The 18888-nt window shown below is 41.0% G+C and overlaps 2 protein-coding genes across 2 annotated transcripts; one reads left to right on the plus strand and one right to left on the minus strand.

Annotated features, from left to right (window-relative positions):
• Positions 1-3147: 3147 nt before the first annotated feature.
• Positions 3148-8713, minus strand: LOC116311477 (thiosulfate sulfurtransferase/rhodanese-like domain-containing protein 2). Its single transcript, XM_031728604.2, has 9 exons — positions 8438-8713; positions 7062-7357; positions 6817-6925; positions 6571-6690; positions 4969-5074; positions 4621-4736; positions 4075-4233; positions 3740-3878; positions 3148-3620 (listed from the first exon to the last, which is right to left on the minus strand). The coding sequence occupies exons 1-9, from the start codon at positions 8567-8569 to the stop codon at positions 3400-3402; spliced, it is 1398 nt and encodes a 465-aa protein (XP_031584464.1). The 5' UTR covers positions 8570-8713; the 3' UTR covers positions 3148-3399.
• Positions 8714-8756: 43 nt separating this feature from the next.
• On the plus strand, positions 8757-18839 carry LOC116311475 (nuclear cap-binding protein subunit 1). Its single transcript, XM_031728601.2, has 23 exons — positions 8757-8933; positions 10808-10896; positions 11103-11203; positions 11300-11456; positions 11555-11662; positions 11931-12052; positions 12136-12205; positions 12364-12579; positions 12655-12752; positions 12875-12938; positions 13033-13143; positions 13951-14015; positions 14116-14178; positions 14267-14341; positions 14794-14897; positions 15007-15129; positions 15244-15346; positions 15579-15672; positions 15784-15887; positions 15978-16095; positions 16203-16343; positions 17225-17338; positions 18293-18839. Exons 1-23 carry the CDS (start codon positions 8900-8902, stop codon positions 18404-18406), a joined length of 2388 nt encoding a protein of 795 aa, XP_031584461.1. The 5' UTR covers positions 8757-8899; the 3' UTR covers positions 18407-18839.
• Positions 18840-18888: the final 49 nt, after the last annotated feature.

An 18888-nucleotide genomic window follows, 5' to 3' on the forward strand; every position in this document is an offset into this window, starting at 1 on the left:
TCCTATAATGTTCACAACTCGATCAGATTGGGCTGGCACACGGATTGGATTAATGTAGTCATGAATCACATTAAGGTCACTATTGATATTTCCTCCTATAATGTTCACAACTAGATCAGATTGGGCTGGCACACGGATTGTATTAATGTAGTCATGAATCACATTAAGGTCACTATTGATATTTCCTCCTATAATGCTCACAACTTGATCAGATTGGGCTGGCACACGGATTGAATTAATGTAGGCATGAATCCAGTTACTGTCTGGATCAATCCAAAATCTGTTGTTCATTGTGTTTGATAATCTAGTTGTTTCCTTAGAATGTAGTCTGTCTTTGTTAAAGCGTTTAAACATCCGTTACACAGGGTCTATTTAAGACTTCTCGTGCGACGTCATCTCTTTGAAGCCTCGAAGCCTTTGATCGTAGCCCCGCCCACTTTGTGCTTTGGAGCGTGATGTCACGGGGGTGGGCGTGGAAAGGATTTTGGCCCGATCCGCCATTTTGGGGGTCTAAACAAAGCGCAAGCGAAAAAGGAGCACACACAACAGCCATGGTTCGTACTTGCTGTGTGGTCCGCTGCAATGTTCGATCGCACGACCGGCAAGAGAATAAGCTTGAAAATGGTTTATCTTTACATTATTTCCCAACCTGGAAGCAACATGAGGCAGCTCGTGTATTGATGTTACCAAAAGGCGTCTAGCCTGGATAGCAGCTGTGAGACAAGCTGATATCCAGTTCTCTTCCATCTCCAAATATCCGTTGGTGTGCTCCAGACAGTTTTATTCCGGTAAGCTCTAAATATGTTCATATCACTCTTTATCCGGTTGTTCAGTCTGACGTCACTGGCCGTGTCTGGGCCTAAACTCCGCTGCAGGTCCATATATCAAACGATCACTATGGCATTACTGAGAGTTGAAAAACTGTCTAAAGTCTTTCATCTTTAATAAAATGATCAGTGTTCTGCTCTACCAGGTGTAACAATTGAGTTTAACATCCAGGCATCCATGAAAATGGAATTTATGACATTTAACGGTGTTATAAGTTAGCAGGAAGTTAGCTCGCTAGCTTCCATCTAAATACAATATAGAATGTCCTGACTGCGGGTTTTGGAAAGAAATTCAAACGTACAGCTCTGCTATCACTTCCAACATAAATGAAGACAGAAAACTAAACAGCAGTGACGTTTGTAGGGTTACTGAAGTTTGGCTAGCTGGTATATAATGATGTGCTACGTGACCGCTAGTGACACAGCTATGTTAGTATAATATAAACAAGCTAACATTTTTTTCCACTCGATAAAAGTTAACGTGAGTGTTCTCGGTGGTCAGGAACAAATGTAATCGCATGGTAGGATGATGTAAAAGGACCAAACTTCAGTCAGGAGAACAACTGAGATAATCCATCCACAATACGAGGTTAGTCATTCATATACTGCTGCATGGGCTGTGCTGTAGTTACATCGTAAGGTGTTTAAAAACTGAGCTTAAATAAATGATTAGCGGTAAATAAAAGCCGAGGGAGGTCAACAGTGATCACTGACTGTTTTAGGAGCTTTTTGAGATTAAATAGAAGAAAATACAAAACATTAACCATGTTAACAACACAAAAGCCATATTAAACGCAGACTACTTTAGGCCCGGAAGTAGGATTCCTCAGGTCATCACTGAACAACCGGATAGCCTATTAGTTTTATTTGCGATGCACTCTGAGGTCATAGCAAATTAGAACAAACATCCTACTGAGGGATTTTGCAGAATTACCTTCTATTTATAGAGTTGCTAATTATTTGGTATTATTGCAGGCAAACCAGCCTATGAAATGGATGAAACACATCGTGACTGGGTTCCAGCGCTACACAAGGGACCTGCTTCAAACATATCACCATGCCAATCAGATTACTTCTTCCATGTGAGGGTGAAGAGGTGACCCTTCTGGATAAGATGGTGAAGGTTCGCTGCGTTTGGTGAACAGTGTGGTAGTAAAACCAGGGAAAAATGAAACTTGCTTCTGTTAAATATTCTTAAGTCTTGTGCTGTTAAAATTGCTGTATTTTTTCAAAAGATACAGTAAGTAATGTTAGTGGTGGGTGATATCATGTAAACACTGTCATGATTTTATGTAAACATTGTCTTTTATAAACTATAAATGACATGGATTCTACATTGTAACTGATGTGATGTTCTATAAAGTGGTTTTAAATTTAAAAAAAAAAAAAAAGGCAAAAATTAGTTTGTTTCTTTATTCAATTTTTGAACAGTGGTACTCAGTCAGTACATATTCAGTACTTCTGGTAGATATTAGTATTACACAGAAGAAAAGCATAGTCTCAGATCATCTCCAGCTTGGGGTTTTGGAGAGAAAATTATACTGTAGTGGATGTTTCTGTATATCCTGCTGATGGTTTTAGTTTATTTTTGGAAAGGAATGATAGCGTAACCACACATGATATGTCTCCTTGCACAGTCTTGAGAGTGTAGATACATCCTGTTCCAGTCTTGAGATACTGGGCCTTTATAGAGAGGAGAGCTGAACAGGTCCACATACATACCCAGTAGAATCGATATCTGCTCCTTTGTCTGAGTAGGAACAGGATGAAGAATGCCTCCTCCATCTGGCTATTGATTTGCATGTTTCTGACCAAATTGTTAGAAAAAAAAGATTCCCCAAGCATCATTTGGGCCCAGCGTCCTTTAGTGAGACATGTCCTCACAGCCCAGCCCTGTGCAGCTTGACTGGCCTACCAGAACAGGCAGGTACCCCACTCTTTCATGTCTGTCATATCATGTTTTCTTAAAACTTTATTTTACTCTTTATTTTAGTTACTGCTTTCATTTACTGCTTCTGTTGCTGTAACTTTGATGCTATGACCTGTTGAACCTATTATGTAACTGCATACTTTGGAGCTGTTTTTGATATGCATCTATTATTACATATGCTAAAGGGACATTCTGCCACGAGGCAAACAGATGCACTACTGCTTGTGGTTTCTTTAAACAACAACTGCATTCTCAGTAAGCTACACTAGCCAGAGTTTGGAAAGCAAATGTGCATGCATCTTAGTAATGCATGCATATCTTGGTTATACATGGAGCACTAAATAATGATGCATCTGTTTGTTAAGCAGCTTGAAAACACAAGAGACAAAATATTTGTCACAGTTTAAAAGTACGAAACAGAAACATTAATACATACAATAAGTTGAAGTTGAGCTTTCATTAGTGACAAAATGTTCACAATATTCACATGATAAAAACAGGTTCAGCAGATATTTTCATTAGTTAAAATGTATCCGACTTAATTTCCCACATACATAAGTATAAAATTTCCTATTTTGAAAATTTGTCACACACATTTTACACTATGTTTATGTTATTTTTAAGCACTGAAGTCTGATCATTTTACACATCCTGAGGGATTCTGGGGCGTCCGTCAGTGCACTCGCACTCCTCTTTATGATGTGAGGTCTCCTCGGACTGAGCCTGACCTTTGGTCATGCACGTGGGGCAGCAAGCGGTGTGGCCGTCCAGTCTGCAGCTCGGACAGGACAGAACCAGCTGGCAGCAGTACTGGGTGGAGCAGAGCTTGTACTGGTCCCATGGATGGCCGCAGTACCTGCAATCTAAACAGAGACTGTTATTTTCTTTTAAAAATGACACGTATATTAAGAGAATATTAGAGCTTATGGATGCTTTCTGATACTTCTAACAATGAGAGAATGGGCTCTGTTTACACACTAACCTGAGATGATGTCACTGTTTGAAGAGATGGCGTAGCGTTCATCAAACACAAAAAGCTTTCCACGATAGAACCCCTCGGGGAAACGCTCCAGGTACTTATGAATTCCACCTTTCAGCTGGTAAACCTCCTTACACACATCCTGGTACCAGATTTAAGAGATAAATATGAACAAGAACTTAACATATTAGATGCAAACCTTTCAAAAATATGCATTTCTCAATACCTAAACTACTAGTAAAAGGCTCCCCCTTGTGGAGAATCAGCAACCTGCAACAAGTGAGCGAGTGAACCCAGCTCCACTAAAAGCTTTCCAGACTGATGACTGAACAGCTTACTTTGAAGCGGAGGTAGGCGGAGCCACGCTCACAGCGGATCCCTCCTGTGCAGTACATCAGAACCTTCTTGTCTCTGAACAGCTCAAGGTTCTGGTCCACGTAGTCTGGGAAGTAGCTGAACTTACGGATATTAGGCGCCAGGCACTGAGTGAACTGCCCCTGAAGGCAAAAAAAAAAAAAAAAAAGCAATTATTAGCAATTATTAACTGTAACAGCCTTTGCACATTACTCTATAATAGCACAATCTCAATACCACTGCTTCTGGCTAAAATACTGAGGCTTATGAAATTGATCCCAGTCATGCTTTTCTGTTTGGATACAGACTCATTATTTCCAGCTACAAATATCAGTGTTCTGCCCATCCTTCATATTTGCTCATGGTAGCTTGTGTAGATGGTGCACAAAAAACTTGAAATTACACCATAAATCTCTGGGCATGTCATGTGATAAAGCCAAGATCATACATTACCCTGAAACCACCAAGCTAATCAGATTACTTTTGAATGAAGTCAACAATCTCCTAAAGAAAATGAATTTTCTACTCACAATTTTACTCTCATAATAGTTGCGGCAGTCCAGGAGGATGGTGTCATTGCATGAATCTCCTTTAGTCAGAAGAGCTTCCACTTCTTTATGAAACTCTTCGGGCTCCAGATGAACTCCTGAGAGGCAAAACAGACACATACCTGACATTATATACAAGCACAGCATAGAGTTTCTCAGCAGCTGGTACAAGAGCACAGCTATGGCTGCAGAGTAGCAATCAAAGCAGACATTTCGCACCTTATTATGATAATAAAGGCAATGATGTTAGTAAATCAGCTACAGGTGTAACTTACATTATTAATAATTTCTATAGGCTTATAGTATCATTACAAATAGTACAAATAGTACCTGCCAGCTGGTAAGATATAACATCAGGGTCCACTCCCATTGGTACAATCTCCTTGTAGACCCCAACCTTCAACTCTGTAAAACACTCTGCGCCACCGTCACTGGTCTGAACAAACCCACAAAAACAGCACCATTAATGTTCAAAGATTAACAAAAATAAATTAATAACTGCTTAAAGCCTCTGTCAGTGCGCCCCAGGGTGGCTGTGGCTACAACGTAGTTTGCCATCACCAGTGTGCGAATGTGTGCGTGAATGGGTGGATGACTGGATGTGTAAAGCGCTTTGGGGTCCTTAAGAACTAGGAAAGCGCTATACAAATACAGGCCATTTAAAGTCTGATTATGGACAAACCACACCCTGATGGAGCCTATAACTATGATCCTATGACCCACATCCACCCATCCACATTAAGGGGACGGCTGTGGAGCGTGTGAGCAGCTTCAAGTTCCTGGGAGTCCACATCTCCGAGGATCTCATCTGGACGACCAACTGCTCCAAGCTGGTCAAGAAGGCTCACCAGCGCCTCTTCTTCTTGAGGACTCTGAGGAAGAACCACCTGTCCTCAGACATCCTGGTGAACTTCTATCGCTGCACCATCGAGAGCATCCTGACCAACTGTATAACAGTCTGGTGCGGAACTGCTCTGCATCGGACGGAAGGCGTTGCAGAGGGTCGTGAAAACTGCCCAGCGCATCGCCGGAGCACCACTTCCTGCCATAAAGGACATCTACAGGAAGCGGTGTCTGAAAAGGGCTGGGAAAATCATCAGAGACCCCAGTCACCCATCACATGGACTCTTCACCCTCCTGCCCTCTGGGAGGCGCTACAGGAGCCTCCGGACTAAGACCACCAGGTACCGGAACAGCTTCTTCCCCACAGCTGTCAGACTCCTGAACTCTGCCTCCTGACATCTGACCCACGTTAAACTCATGGACTGAACATACACACACCCACAACCACCTACACACACACACACAATGGACAACTGTACCCTCAAACACACAATAATAACATGGACTGAACCACCACTCACAACCACTAGCACTTTATATAGCCTCTGTAGAAATTATCCACATATCTCACTTATCTTAACTGCACTCCTGTATAGTTCTGTGTAAATAATCATTCTGTACATACGATAATTTTTAATCCTACAACTGTTCATAACTTGCATAGTTCACATTTCTGTATAACTGTATATCTCATATTTTCTGTATAGTTTTTATTTCATATTCTGTATAGTTTTTCATATTTATATCCTGTTCATAGCCTGTACATAGCTTGTACTCACTACAGCCTGTACATACTTATAGTTATAGAATATTCATAACATACTTCATACCGTGTACATTATAACATACCATAATAGACCCATTTCTGTAATATACTTACACATCTCTATTATTGCTAATATATATTGTAATATATCTATATCACGGCTAAAGCACTTCTGGATGGATGCAAACTGCATTTCGTTGCCCTGTACCTGTGACATGTGCAATGACAATAAAGTTGAATTCTATTCTATTCTATTCTATGAAGCAATATTAAGAGGGGGAGGTGACACTGGTATATAAAATTTCCCTTTATCTGAATCTGACCTTAAAATCCTCCTTATCCATCTCAAACAGTGGATGTGAACGCATTGCTTCCATGTAAATGTCAGTGGCCAAGTTGGTGCCACCAACTGTTCCGTTGATGCCTTCAGTCGCCACCCTCACCTGAAGAAAAAGATCAACATACATTTTAATGGCACAGTTTCACTGAAATTAAGAGAAAAGCCTTTTTTCTTTGCTCTTTCATAGAAGTGTTCCTCAGCCCGAGGCAAGATAGGAGAATTCATTCACCTTGCCTGTTAAGTGGAGTTTCTCACACAGAGCTTTCTGCCAAGCACAGATGACATGTGGCTCCTCGACGCGACAGTAGTGATAGTAAAGCAGAACCCTGCCTGGACCGCTGATAGAGAACGAGAGAACAACGAACAAAAATAAAACATCAAATTCAAAAATTAAAATGGGACACATTAATAATCTACATATATAGATTAGAAATATAGAATATAGTGAAATAACTGAATTCAGATTGTCTTTACTTTTTAAGTTGCTCCTCAGAGATGTGGCTGATATCGGGAATCCACACAGAGACGTCCACCGTTTCTCCACTGTGCTCATTCAACTGCACCTGCGCTGCTTCGGGCTCTTCTTCCAGTTGGCTCAACAAACGCTCATACTCGTCCTGTGTGAGCTGCTGTATTTCAGCATTGTGCACTCTGGCCACGTGTTTGTGAATGGCGGCGTGCTCGATGAACGTCTGGCCGCAGCAGCACCACAAAGGGCTTCCTTCCTCGTGACTACCGTCCTTCTTGGATGCCACAAAGGCAGCAAATGACTGAGGGGATAACATAAAAAACAAATAAAGAGATAAATCTTTAACATGGTCAAACAGATGTTTAAGATTTTATAGAAGACTTATATATAAGACAGTGGCTGTGTGATCGTATTCCACAGTTTGGTGCATATGTTGCCCAATATGTGATAATATTGAAATTTGTCCAGAGTAGTTTAGAAACTGTATCAGTTTCTAAAATAAACGACTCGAAAGTTGGTAAATAATGACCCTTCCTTCTTAACAATATATTACTATTGTGTTATTATTATATTATCCAACTTAGGTTTGTTGGGAGAGATGAAGCCTATCCCAGCTGACACTGGAAGGTAGGTGGGGCACACCCCACCTGTCAGTCCACTACAGACTGTAAAACAGGACATGGGAGGATATCAAAGTACCAGAAGGAAACCTATGCAGGGGGGGAATGCAAACTCTACACATAAAGACCAGCAGGTTTAAACCCCAGAACCTTCTGTAAAGACTGTGACCACTGCACAACTGTTTGTAATAAAAACTTAAGAATAAGAGTTGACATATTGACATCTGAATTTTTAAATCTGTCCCTAACATTTTATATTAGCATCAGCCTTCCTTAGCCTAAGTTATTAAGTTATACAACAACAACAACATTTTTTAAGAAGAAGAACTACTTTTTTTCTGCTACACTCCCAGCACACAGCTGAGAAACCACTGATTACAAATACAAAATTACAGAATGTAAAACTGATCATAACGTTTTCTAATATTGTTGTTCATAAATTTGTAAACTGTCACCAATTGTCTTTTGCAATTTGAAGTTGCAGTGAGTGTTATGAGTGTGCTCAAATTTGTATGTATTTTCAGATTTTAACTATAAAATACAGATTACAGATCAGATTCATTTTGATGCTAAGAGAGGCCAGTGACAATTTGAGGCTTTTATCTTTCTTAGATTTTGAGATATTAATGTTCAAACATTGCCTCAGATTTCAATGTGCGAAAAACAAAATTAAATATCTGGAAATTTCACAATAATCGTTATATATGTCCAACAATTGAACCATAAAACAGGGATTCCAGTCAGTGTGTCCTGATGCTCACCTTTCTCCTGCAGAAGCTGTAGTATCTCCTTTGTGGGGCAGAAAGTTGCTTCTCGTGTTTGAATCCATTACAAACTGAAGAGTCAACCTCCCAGTTTATAAACTCTGAGCAGGGTGTATCTTCCGCCGCCATTGTGTTTTTACAGAGCTTTTAAAATAATTAGCGACTAACCCGTCTCACCAGAATTAAACACAAAGTCTCACATATTATTTTAAGGAAACAAACAAACAAATCCTCCAAACGTGCACCAGAAAATTCAGCACAAGACTCCGGACACCAAAGACGGGTGCACTTTCCGGGTTAGCCGGATGTGCTTCACTTGAATCAGACCGCTTTTATTTTTCTCTGAGCGGCTGGTTGCTGAATGATCCATAGATAAACTCGTTTAACGGACTCATTGTTTTGTTTCTCGTTCAACACATATTTTGGCTTTGTTACATTCACATCGAAGCGGGGTGAAACATGTCCAGGAGGCGGCACAGCGATGAGAACGACGGTGAGTCGGTGCACGTTAACGGCGTGTATTATTCACACCGTTAGGCTAACCAGCGGTGGCTAGCTGGCGTTAGCGAGCTTTTCATGCGTCCCCTGCGCAGTGTTGGGAGGGTTATTTTACTAGTTTGATGTTTGGGTTTTATCAACGACATCCAAAAAGTGCAAAACCATTGATGACCGCAGGTATTCAGTCACATTGTGGCGCACTGAAAGCGAGAAAAGTGCTCAAACTGTCGCATGCAGCCGCAAAATGAACCGGTGCAGTTAGCTGCAGGATTAGCTGGCGTTAACCAGGGTAGCCAGTGACTATGGGGGCGGTAACCAAACACTGCAAAACATGCACGACATTTAGTGTTAACATCTGATTGAAAGTTTAACTATGGATCTGGATTTATGGGCGGGGAAAATCACCTAAAAATATCAAATGTTTTCCCGTAGAGCGCAAGATCCTGAATTTAAATGGGACCTGGTCTGCTTAAAGATTAAATCAGATCTCGTCTCTTAATCTGGGACTACGGTAACTTTGCATATGTACATGGGCAAAGCAAGTTTGTTGATATAGCACTTTTCAAACACTACAGTCATTCGAGATGCTTTACAAGATTAAGATTAAAACAGAAAAGAAAAGAAGGGAAAAATGCAGTAATAGTAGTAATATTCATAGCAACAACAATAATAGCAATGATGGTAGTAAAAAGCAGAGATGTCAAAATTTTGTGTCATGGCTCACATACAGCTGCATACAGTGGCACATACAGTTTGAATTATAAAACCTGTCTTTTTTGTCTGTCTTTTAAAAATTATACATTTCTACAGTGAACGGAAACATATCTGTCATTTAATTGTTCACCTGTTGCTTAATTAATTTGGCATAGGATCAGTGGCCATGGAGTTCTTTATCTGTATAAAAACCTATAAAAGTTATGAAAATACAATCAAGAAGCCAGAATTAATACCCTCCTTGACACTTTTGAAAGCTGCCCATGGGGGCCTTTCTTGGGCCGATTCTGGCCCCTGGCCCTCATGTTTGACACCCCTGGTTAAAAGCATAGCAGCTAAGTGCTTTATTACTCAGTTTTGTTTCAGATTCAAGCACTATTAGGTGACCAGATCTTGCAGACCTTAGAGAATTATTGGGTTTGTATCTATAAAACAACTCAGATATATATTTAGGGCTGAAGCCCTTTAATGACTTGTGTAGTGTGATGTGTAGTTTCTTTTCCAGGAAGAAGCATGTCAGGTTAAGTCATCAGATTTCAAAGGAGTTTGCTAGTATGAAGTACCTATGCCGTGCATTTATAGTGCAAGTATAGAACTGCTGTTAGATGTGGCAGTCTGCATGCGACACCAGGAAAATAACTTATTAATCCCAGAAAGAGAACGCTGTTGATACAGTGCTGTTTGGTTTGATAAGACATAACGAACAACCACTCGAGACTACATCCTTACTTTTAATATATTAACAGTGTTAATAAACCTTTATATAAATAACAGAAAATAAAGAAAAAAATAATGTAAAAATAATTTGGTCCGCTTTAAATGTTCAATTCAATTGCTGGATTGATGTTTTGTTAATGCTCTTATTCTTTAAATGACAGTGTAAGTGTGCTTTTCTGAACTTCACAAAGCTTTATTTTTATCAGTTCATTGTTTAATTCATAGTCCTGTGCTGTCTGAAAACCACTGAACATGAAATGGCAGTGTAACTGATGAACACAGCAGAGAATTTATCATCCTAACTTTGAGAAGACTCATTGAGATTAAAAATCTCTTTTTAAGAGTGCACTAGCTAAGAGAAACTGACAGATATTTCCTACAGGAGCTGGTTGAGCCTCTTCTGGCTCTGATTATTGTGTTACTCTTTCACCTTTCCAGGAGGTCAAGCCCATAAGAGGAGGAGAACATCGGAGCCGATTGAGATCGAAGACCGTCTGGAATCACTGATATGTCGTGTTGGGGAAAAGGTAAGGAGACACTACAGGAAGGACACATTTTTATTTTCAGGATGAGTAGCTTCATTTTCCGCTCTAGAGAGTTGAGCCTCACAAGTTCAGTGCAAAACTTTGCTTCTAAAAGTAAATGCCAGAATGTTCTTTATATGTCTTCTTTGCTTTGTGTTAAATTGCCTTCTAGTGACAAATTGCTCTTGTGCGAAAATATTTCCTTACAGAGCACATCGTCCCTCGAGAGCAACCTGGAGGGCCTGGCCGGCGTCTTAGAGGCAGACCTCCCAAACTACAAAAGCAAAATTCTGCGCATTTTATGTACTGTGTACGTTCACACCTCTTCTCACCCTTTGATTTCTAATAAATTTTGCAAGTGTGTTTTGTGTGTCTGCAGTCGTCATATGTTGTCATTTGTTGACAGTGCCCGCCTCCTGCCCGAGAAGCTGACCGTGTATACAACCTTAGTCGGCCTCCTTAACGCCAGGAACTACAACTTTGGGGGCGAGTTCGTTGAGGCCATGATCAGGCAGTTGAAGGAGACGTTAAAAAACAACTTGTACAGTGAAGCTGTTTACTTGGTATGCTGGCTTTGTATAATAATCTTACAGATTGCTTTTAAACTAATTAACATGGCCACTTTGGTATTTATTTTTCATAATGACATCTCTTTCTTTAGGTGCGTTTTCTGTCTGATTTGGTCAACTGCCACGTGATTGCTGCTCCCTCTATGGTGGCCATGTTTGAAAACTTTGTCAGTGTTACTCAGGAGGAAGATGTGCCACAGGTATGCAGACGGTTTATGGTGTAAAACAAGCTGTATGGTACCCAAAAGCAATTTAAATAATTTGTAATGTTCACATTTGTGTCAGACTTTACATTAAAATAGTAATTATTTGATTTATCTGTTTCTTTCTTTCTTTTAATTTTGGTGAAAGTCTTTAAACGTGATCATTATGGAGCACATTGATTTTTGCACTAGCCCATGGCTGTGTCACAGTCCACACTGGTGGATTGTGAGCCAGTTCTGTAACTGGTCTCTTTTACGTCGTCAGGTTCGGTCGGACTGGTTTGTGTATGTCGTTCTGTCCTGTCTGCCCTGGGTCGGGAAGGAGCTCTATGAGAAGAAGGACGTGGAGATGGACCGGCTCCTCAGCCAGATCGAAGGCTACCTCAAGTACGTTCCCCGGTTTGGTTAGATTTTAATTAAGCAATCATCGTTTGCTGCCGTTGTTTCATTTTTACGTCCACATTTTTCAGGAGGAGAGTAAAGACCCATGTCCCCATGCTGCAGGTGTGGACTGCAGATAAACCCCATCCACAAGAGGAGGTGAGAGTCTTGTAGTCAGTTAAACAGCAGCAAATATGTGCAATGGTCAGAGCAGTAAAAGTGGCTCCTTATGGCCTCATGTTTACTAGACCTTGCTGTTTGGATACAGTAATGTTTGTTTTTGTCTGAGTAAACGGGTCATATCTTCCTTCCTCCAGTACCTGGACTGCCTTTGGGCTCAGATTCAGAAGCTGAAGAAAGACCGCTGGCAGGAGCGTCACATTCTTCGTCCCTACATCGCCTTTGACAGCGTGCTCTGCGAGGCCCTGCAGCACAACCTGCCCCCCTTCACCCCACCGGGCCACATGCCCGACGCCCAGTACCCCATGCCCCGGGTCATCTTCCGCATGTTTGACTACACCGACGCCCCAGAGGTTCATTACAGATAAAACACTGTCTGTCAAACTCTTCTTCTGCAACTTTTTACATACTCATCTCTTTCTCTTCAGGGACCTGTTATGCCTGGCAGCCATTCTGTGGAGAGATTTGTTATAGAGGAAAACCTGCACTGCATTATCAAAACTCACTGGAAAGAGAGGAAAACATGGTGAGTAATGAGGGCTTTTTTTTTTTTTTTTTAAACCTGAATGTGTGAATAAATAGTCACTCCTATTAATTTTTACTAAAAGACTTAAACTAATTTTTTCGTGTTCTATTTCTAACGCTCAGCGCTGCCCAGCTCCTCAGCTACCCAGGGAAAAATAAGATCCCGCTCAACTATCACATCGTCGAGGTATATTTTCTTTCTTGTTTCTGGCATCAAAAAAAAGAAACAGTGCTGAGCTGTTTTAGTCTAATCTGCTGGCTTTTTGCCTTTTTTCTTTTAGGTGATCTTTGGGGAACTTTTCCAGCTGCCCTCGCCGCCTCACATCGATGTCATGTACACCACACTGCTGATCGAGCTCTGCAAACTCCAGCCTGGATCGTTGCCCCAAGTTGTATCCTTGATTATTTTATGTTAAAAATAACCTTTAGCCTTTTCACTGCTCCTTTGAAATATTTGAACATTTGTTTGAATTAAATGCACCAAACTGTTGCAAAAGACAACCGTGGCCATCTCTAATTTAGATTTAGATTAGTTTAGATTAACAGGGCCTAAGTATTTAAGCATTCGGTCTTATGTAATCCATGTTCAAACCCCAGGATTCACTACTGAGACACTGAGAGTTTGGTGGAATAGTTTATCGTGGTCAACCTTGGCTGTGGGGTTAAAAGGTTAGCAACTGAAATGTGTGACTGGATTCTCCTCTCTGTTGTTCCTGTGACATTTTCTTCATAATAATTTAATACAGGCAGCAAAAATAGGCACCAGAAAATGCAGAAACACATATTTTCCATGTCCCGATCAAATTGAATAATTCTTCTAGGGCATCCATTCTCTTGGAGCTTATCCTTGTCTGGGTCACAGGGGGGCTGGAGCCTATCCCAGCTACCATACAGCGAGAGGTGGGGTACGCCCCAGGAGAGGTTGCCAGCCTGACTCAGGGCTAACACAAAGAGACGGACAACCATTCACACACACAGTCACTCCTATGGGCAATTTAGAATAATCACTTAACTTGAACTCACTAACTGTAACACAGTAAGGAGCTTAATGAGTAGAAGTGTCTGTGAAAGGATACAAATGGAGATCAAATTTGACTTGTCTTAATGAGCACATATGTACAAAACACACTATAGTTGGATAATTTTTAAAGGTTTAACAATTAGAAGTTGTTATTGGAGCCTTAACACCTGCCTGTTAGTTGGCTCAAGCCACAGAGATGCTTTACATGAGACTGGACACCATGAACACCACCTGCATAGACCGGTAATGTTTCTGTGTCTTTACTTTAACAATACAAAGAGAAGGTCAAGTGTTTCCTGACTCTCATTTAACACTAATGCGATCACACTGCTAATTTTTGCAGACTAATCAACTGGTTTGCTCATCATTTGAGCAACTTCCAGTTCCGATGGAGCTGGGATGACTGGTGAGTGACTGACTGGGAGCATTTAAAGTGGCCGTATATACGTTTTGTCTTTTTAATATTATAACCTAAATCATTCTCTGTCTTAAAGGGCTGACTGCTTGACCGTGGATCTAGAGAAACCCAAGCCCAAGTTTGTCAAAGAGGTTCTGGAGAAGTGCATGAGGTATTGGGGCATTATTTATGCTTTCTTTGCGTTTTCCAGTCCTGTAGAGGAGATCGGGACACGAGAGTCAGGTGTAGTAATATAGTTAGAGAGGGTTTATCTTCTTTGTATTAAGTGTTTGTGATGGTGTATCAGGGCCACTATAGGGAAGAAGTAAGGCTGGGAAGAGAGTACAATAACAAGAAAACATTTTAAAATCCTTTTGGATTAGAAAATTTGAGGGGAAAAAGAAGTATAAAGTTAGCTCAACCAAATCACTTTTCATTGTGAATTTCTGACTTCATAATCTAAGAAAACATCATGTCTTATAAATAATGGCTTCAGTATTAAAATATTTTATTTTTTAACTTATTTTCTCTCCAATATGATCAGTTTTAATGTCTAACAATTTCACTATGTCTGTGTTTTTGCTAATTTCTCTGCTGTTCTCTGTTTTGCTGCTTTAATCGCAGACTTTCATACCACCAGAGGATAGTGGACATCGTGCCTCCAACCTTTTCGGCCCTCATTCCTGCTGACCCCATCTTCACATATAAATATGTAGATGAGAGTGCCTGTAAGACTGCCAGACATTTTGTTTTATTGTTACTTAAAAACAAAAAGGAGCAGACTGATAACTAAATACTGGTAACATCAAACAAAATGACGACTCTGCTGTTTCACAGCCTCGTTACCGGGTTACCCCATGTCCATCACCGTCAGTAACGCCATCAAGAACAGAGCATCTAACGAAGAGATCCTCACCGTCCTCAAAGAGGTCCCCAACCCCAACCAGGAAGATGACGATGGTTTGTTTCCTGTTTCATTTTACTTGGTCCTGCATGAAAAGTTCATTTGTGCACTTTTGCCTTTCTCCTACACTTCTCCCTTCTTTGATTACATTTATTTCTCGGTCCCTCCAGACGAGGGCGAGAGCTTCAATCCTCTGAAGATCGACGTGTTCCTGCAGACTCTGCTCAACCTAGCAGCCAAATCCTTCAGCCACTCGTTCAGTGCACTCGGCAAGTAAGGAACATCTGTTGACACCAAAATATTGTATTGTATTCAGCTATGATACAGAGAGATGCATCAAATGTTTTTCTGCTATTATACAAAGTGCCAGAAACTATTATTTGTTAAGAGCTAAAAAAAAAAAAAAAGAAAAAGGAAATGATTTAATTTAGTTGCTTTTTATGCTCTGAATGCACATGAAATGACTGGAGAGCTGCTGGCCTCACCTGCGTCTGATTGCTTTCAGGTTTCACGAGATCCTGAAGACTCTGGCCAACAGCGACGAGGGAAAGCTGCACCTCCTCAAAGTGTTGTACGAAGTGTGGAGGAACCACCCGCAGGTACAACAAACAGTGTGACACCCACGAGCATGTAAATGAAGCCAATTGTTTTGTTTTTTTGTTTGTGTTTTTTTTTCTGGTTCATGTAAATGTGTCTCTGCTGATTGGCAGATGATCGCCGTGTTGGTGGACAAATTGATTCGGACGCAGGTTGTGGACTGTGCTGCAGTCGCCAACTGGCTCTTCTCTCAGGACATGGCCCACGAGTTCACCAGGTGGGACACGCAGATGTTTAGGTTTCAGCTCTCATGACGCGAGCGCAGCATCTTCTCTGTAAACTGAAAGACTTTCTGTGCCTCATCTAGACTTTTCATCTGGGAGATCCTGCACTCGACCATCCGAAAGATGAACAAACACGTGCAGAAGATCCAGAAGGAGCTGGAGGAGGCCAAAGACAAACTGGAGAAACAGCAGCACAAGAGGGTAACCCTCCTCCCCCAATACGCAATCATCATTATTTTAACGTTAAACTGAAAATAATGAAGAAGTTGTGTTAAATGAATTCAATTAAAATTTTTGTTCACTACTAGCGCGACAGCGGGGATGACGAGGACATGGACAAGAACAGTGAAGATGAGGAGGGTCAGCTGGAGGAGCAGATCGAGAGGCTCCAGGAGAAGGTGGAGTCTGCTCAGAGCGAGCAGAAAAACCTCTTCCTCGTCATCTTCCAGGTACGGAAGACTTCAGTTTATCTTCTTAACTACTTAAGCGGTTTCAAGGTTGCAGCGCTGCTGGTGCCAGCTCTCCAACTTATGCAACTCCAGCAGGTGGAAGTAAACAAGGGATTTAATCTTCTGTAGTGCCCTCTAGTGGCCTCGTGTCAAGTGGCTTGTGTCTGTGCTAAATCTGAGCAGATCCCCACATCACTGCAGCTGATTGCTCCTTAGAAGGTAAACATTGTGTGCTAACAGCACTGTAGAAAGGGTTAGATCTAAATCATCACAGGTGAAGACATATGAAACTCCTGCTGGGTTTGAATCTGACTCGCCTCCTCCTGCTCAGTCAAATGTCAGTGAAGGAAGAATCAGGGGACAGATTAAATTCTGGGATTAGACAAAAAAAATCTCCGAACAGAATTTATTTTCTACTAGGGTTGTGTTCCAGAAAGTGGAATTAGTAAAAACTGAGGTTGTTAACCATGAGTTAAAATTTTAAGTTCTCAGTTCCCCAACGACGGAAGTTAAACTCTGGTTCACTTTCTGGTTTTGGCCTCTTCTCGTCACCGAAGCAGCTGACTGACACTTTATTTCATTTCCTCATTAGAGAGACAACGTCAAAGCTCATGTCGGACCACAATAACAGACGATGTTTTAAAAGATAAATGCGATCACTTAGCGTGAACACTGTCAGTGCTGACTGATCAGTTTTTCTGGAACTGAATACTCTGAGTTTGTTAAACTTCCTGGATTCGTGTAGGCTAAAATGGTTGCCAGCGTCATGACAGTCACCACTACCGACTCTTTCTTCCTTCTCAAGCTGAAGAGATTAAAATGCAAAGATAAAAGCTTGCTCCATAAAAGCATTTTTAAATGAGGCTTTTCCCCATCCTTAGCGTTTCATCATGCTGTTGACGGAGCACCTGGTTCGCTGTGAAACGGGCAGCGTTGACATCAGCACGCCCTGGTACAAAAGCTGCATTGAGCGGCTGCAGCAAATCTTCCTCATGGTAAAAGCACAAAACACTCTCACACACATCATCATTAGATTTCTTTTATTTATGCCCACTTGGTCTGATTTTAGTTTTCTTTGGATGAGTAAAATTTTTGACTTTCTTTACTCTTGCGGAAAAGGACAAGCAATTACTTTCTTTGTAGTTTTGAGTGACTTTTGAGACAAATACACAAATTTCACACACATTATTAGGTTCAATGGGACTTACGGCATCCATAAAGCTACTTGGAAAATCAGAAAAATATAAATGAAGAAGTTGTCTGCCACATTTGCATTTTTTTTAAAATAAAATGTAATTTCAAACATGCATAGCACACTGCATGCAGGCCAGTCGTGCTTGCATGCAAAGTGAGCCGCTCCAACTCTAAAAATCTAAAATATCTGATAGAGCCAAGAGGCTGGTATCTCATTTATAAAGGCTACTTTTTGTCTTCTATTATCCAATTTCTTATTTTTTTCTTATTTAATTAGCAACATAAGGGTTCCTTATATTATAAACTAAAGACCCTTCATTTTGAGGGACACAAACCCAGTGATCACACTGTGACCTAGCAGCACTTGGCAAGTGGGGGAAGGAAGAACTCTTTTAACAGGAAGAGAACTCCAGCAGAACCTCAGGCTCAGGTGCATGCATTAAGATGCTAAGAGTAGCACTGTAAACATGAGGCAAATCAGCTATTCGGACAAATACTGCTGTGCTGGAAATGAGCCAATATAAACATGCCAGCTTTATGTAATTCACTCAGTTCCAGTTGGCTTTTGGTTCAACAAGAGAACGGCCTGGAGCCCTTTACTACCAAAAGGCACTTTTGGGGGAAAATAGAAAGAAATCTTTCCACACACTGCTAAGTTCTGTACCTTTAATGTATCTGAATATGGAAGCCAAGGCTAGCTTCATCCTACACTCACTCTGTGAACTCTAATGTGACGTCTCCCCCTCGTTCTGCAGCACCACGCAACCATCCAGCAGTACATGGGAACCCTGGAGAACCTGCTGTTCACCGCCGAGCTCGACCACCACATCCTGGCCGTGTACCAGCAGTTCTGCGCCCTGCAGCTTTGAGACGCACAATCCCGATGAAATGTGTACTTGTGTTCACCCGATGTGATGAAGCGACACATTACAAACTACCAGCTCTTGCATCAAGAATCTCCTCTTCAGTTTTATTTTTATTTTCCTGTCTGGTGCCATTCATTTCACTCATGTGCAGCCACATCAGAGGATGTCTGTTGAGAAAATCTTTGATTTGTTGTAGTGCTCCTTTTTTTTTTTCCCTTTGTTTTCTCCTTAGTTTATTTTTACCTCCTGGCCGTGTTATTATGAATGGATCTTTTTAAAAACTGTATGAAGACGGAGCTAGAGAAATAATCTTCATAGGAAGGGAGGTTCCAGGTCAGTTCTGACTGATTCTGAATCTAGAGAGTGCTCTACTTTTTTATATTTGTTTTATGTGGAATTGGGAAGTAATTAAAGCTCTACAGAGTCTTTATCCGTCCACTCGTTTGTGTTATTGTGTCTTTGTGAAAATACAGAATGGGGGGGGG

Source organism: Oreochromis aureus, linkage group 2 (genome assembly GCF_013358895.1).
Source record: "Oreochromis aureus strain Israel breed Guangdong linkage group 2, ZZ_aureus, whole genome shotgun sequence".
In the NCBI taxonomy this organism is placed as follows: Eukaryota; Metazoa; Chordata; class Actinopteri; order Cichliformes; family Cichlidae; genus Oreochromis; species Oreochromis aureus.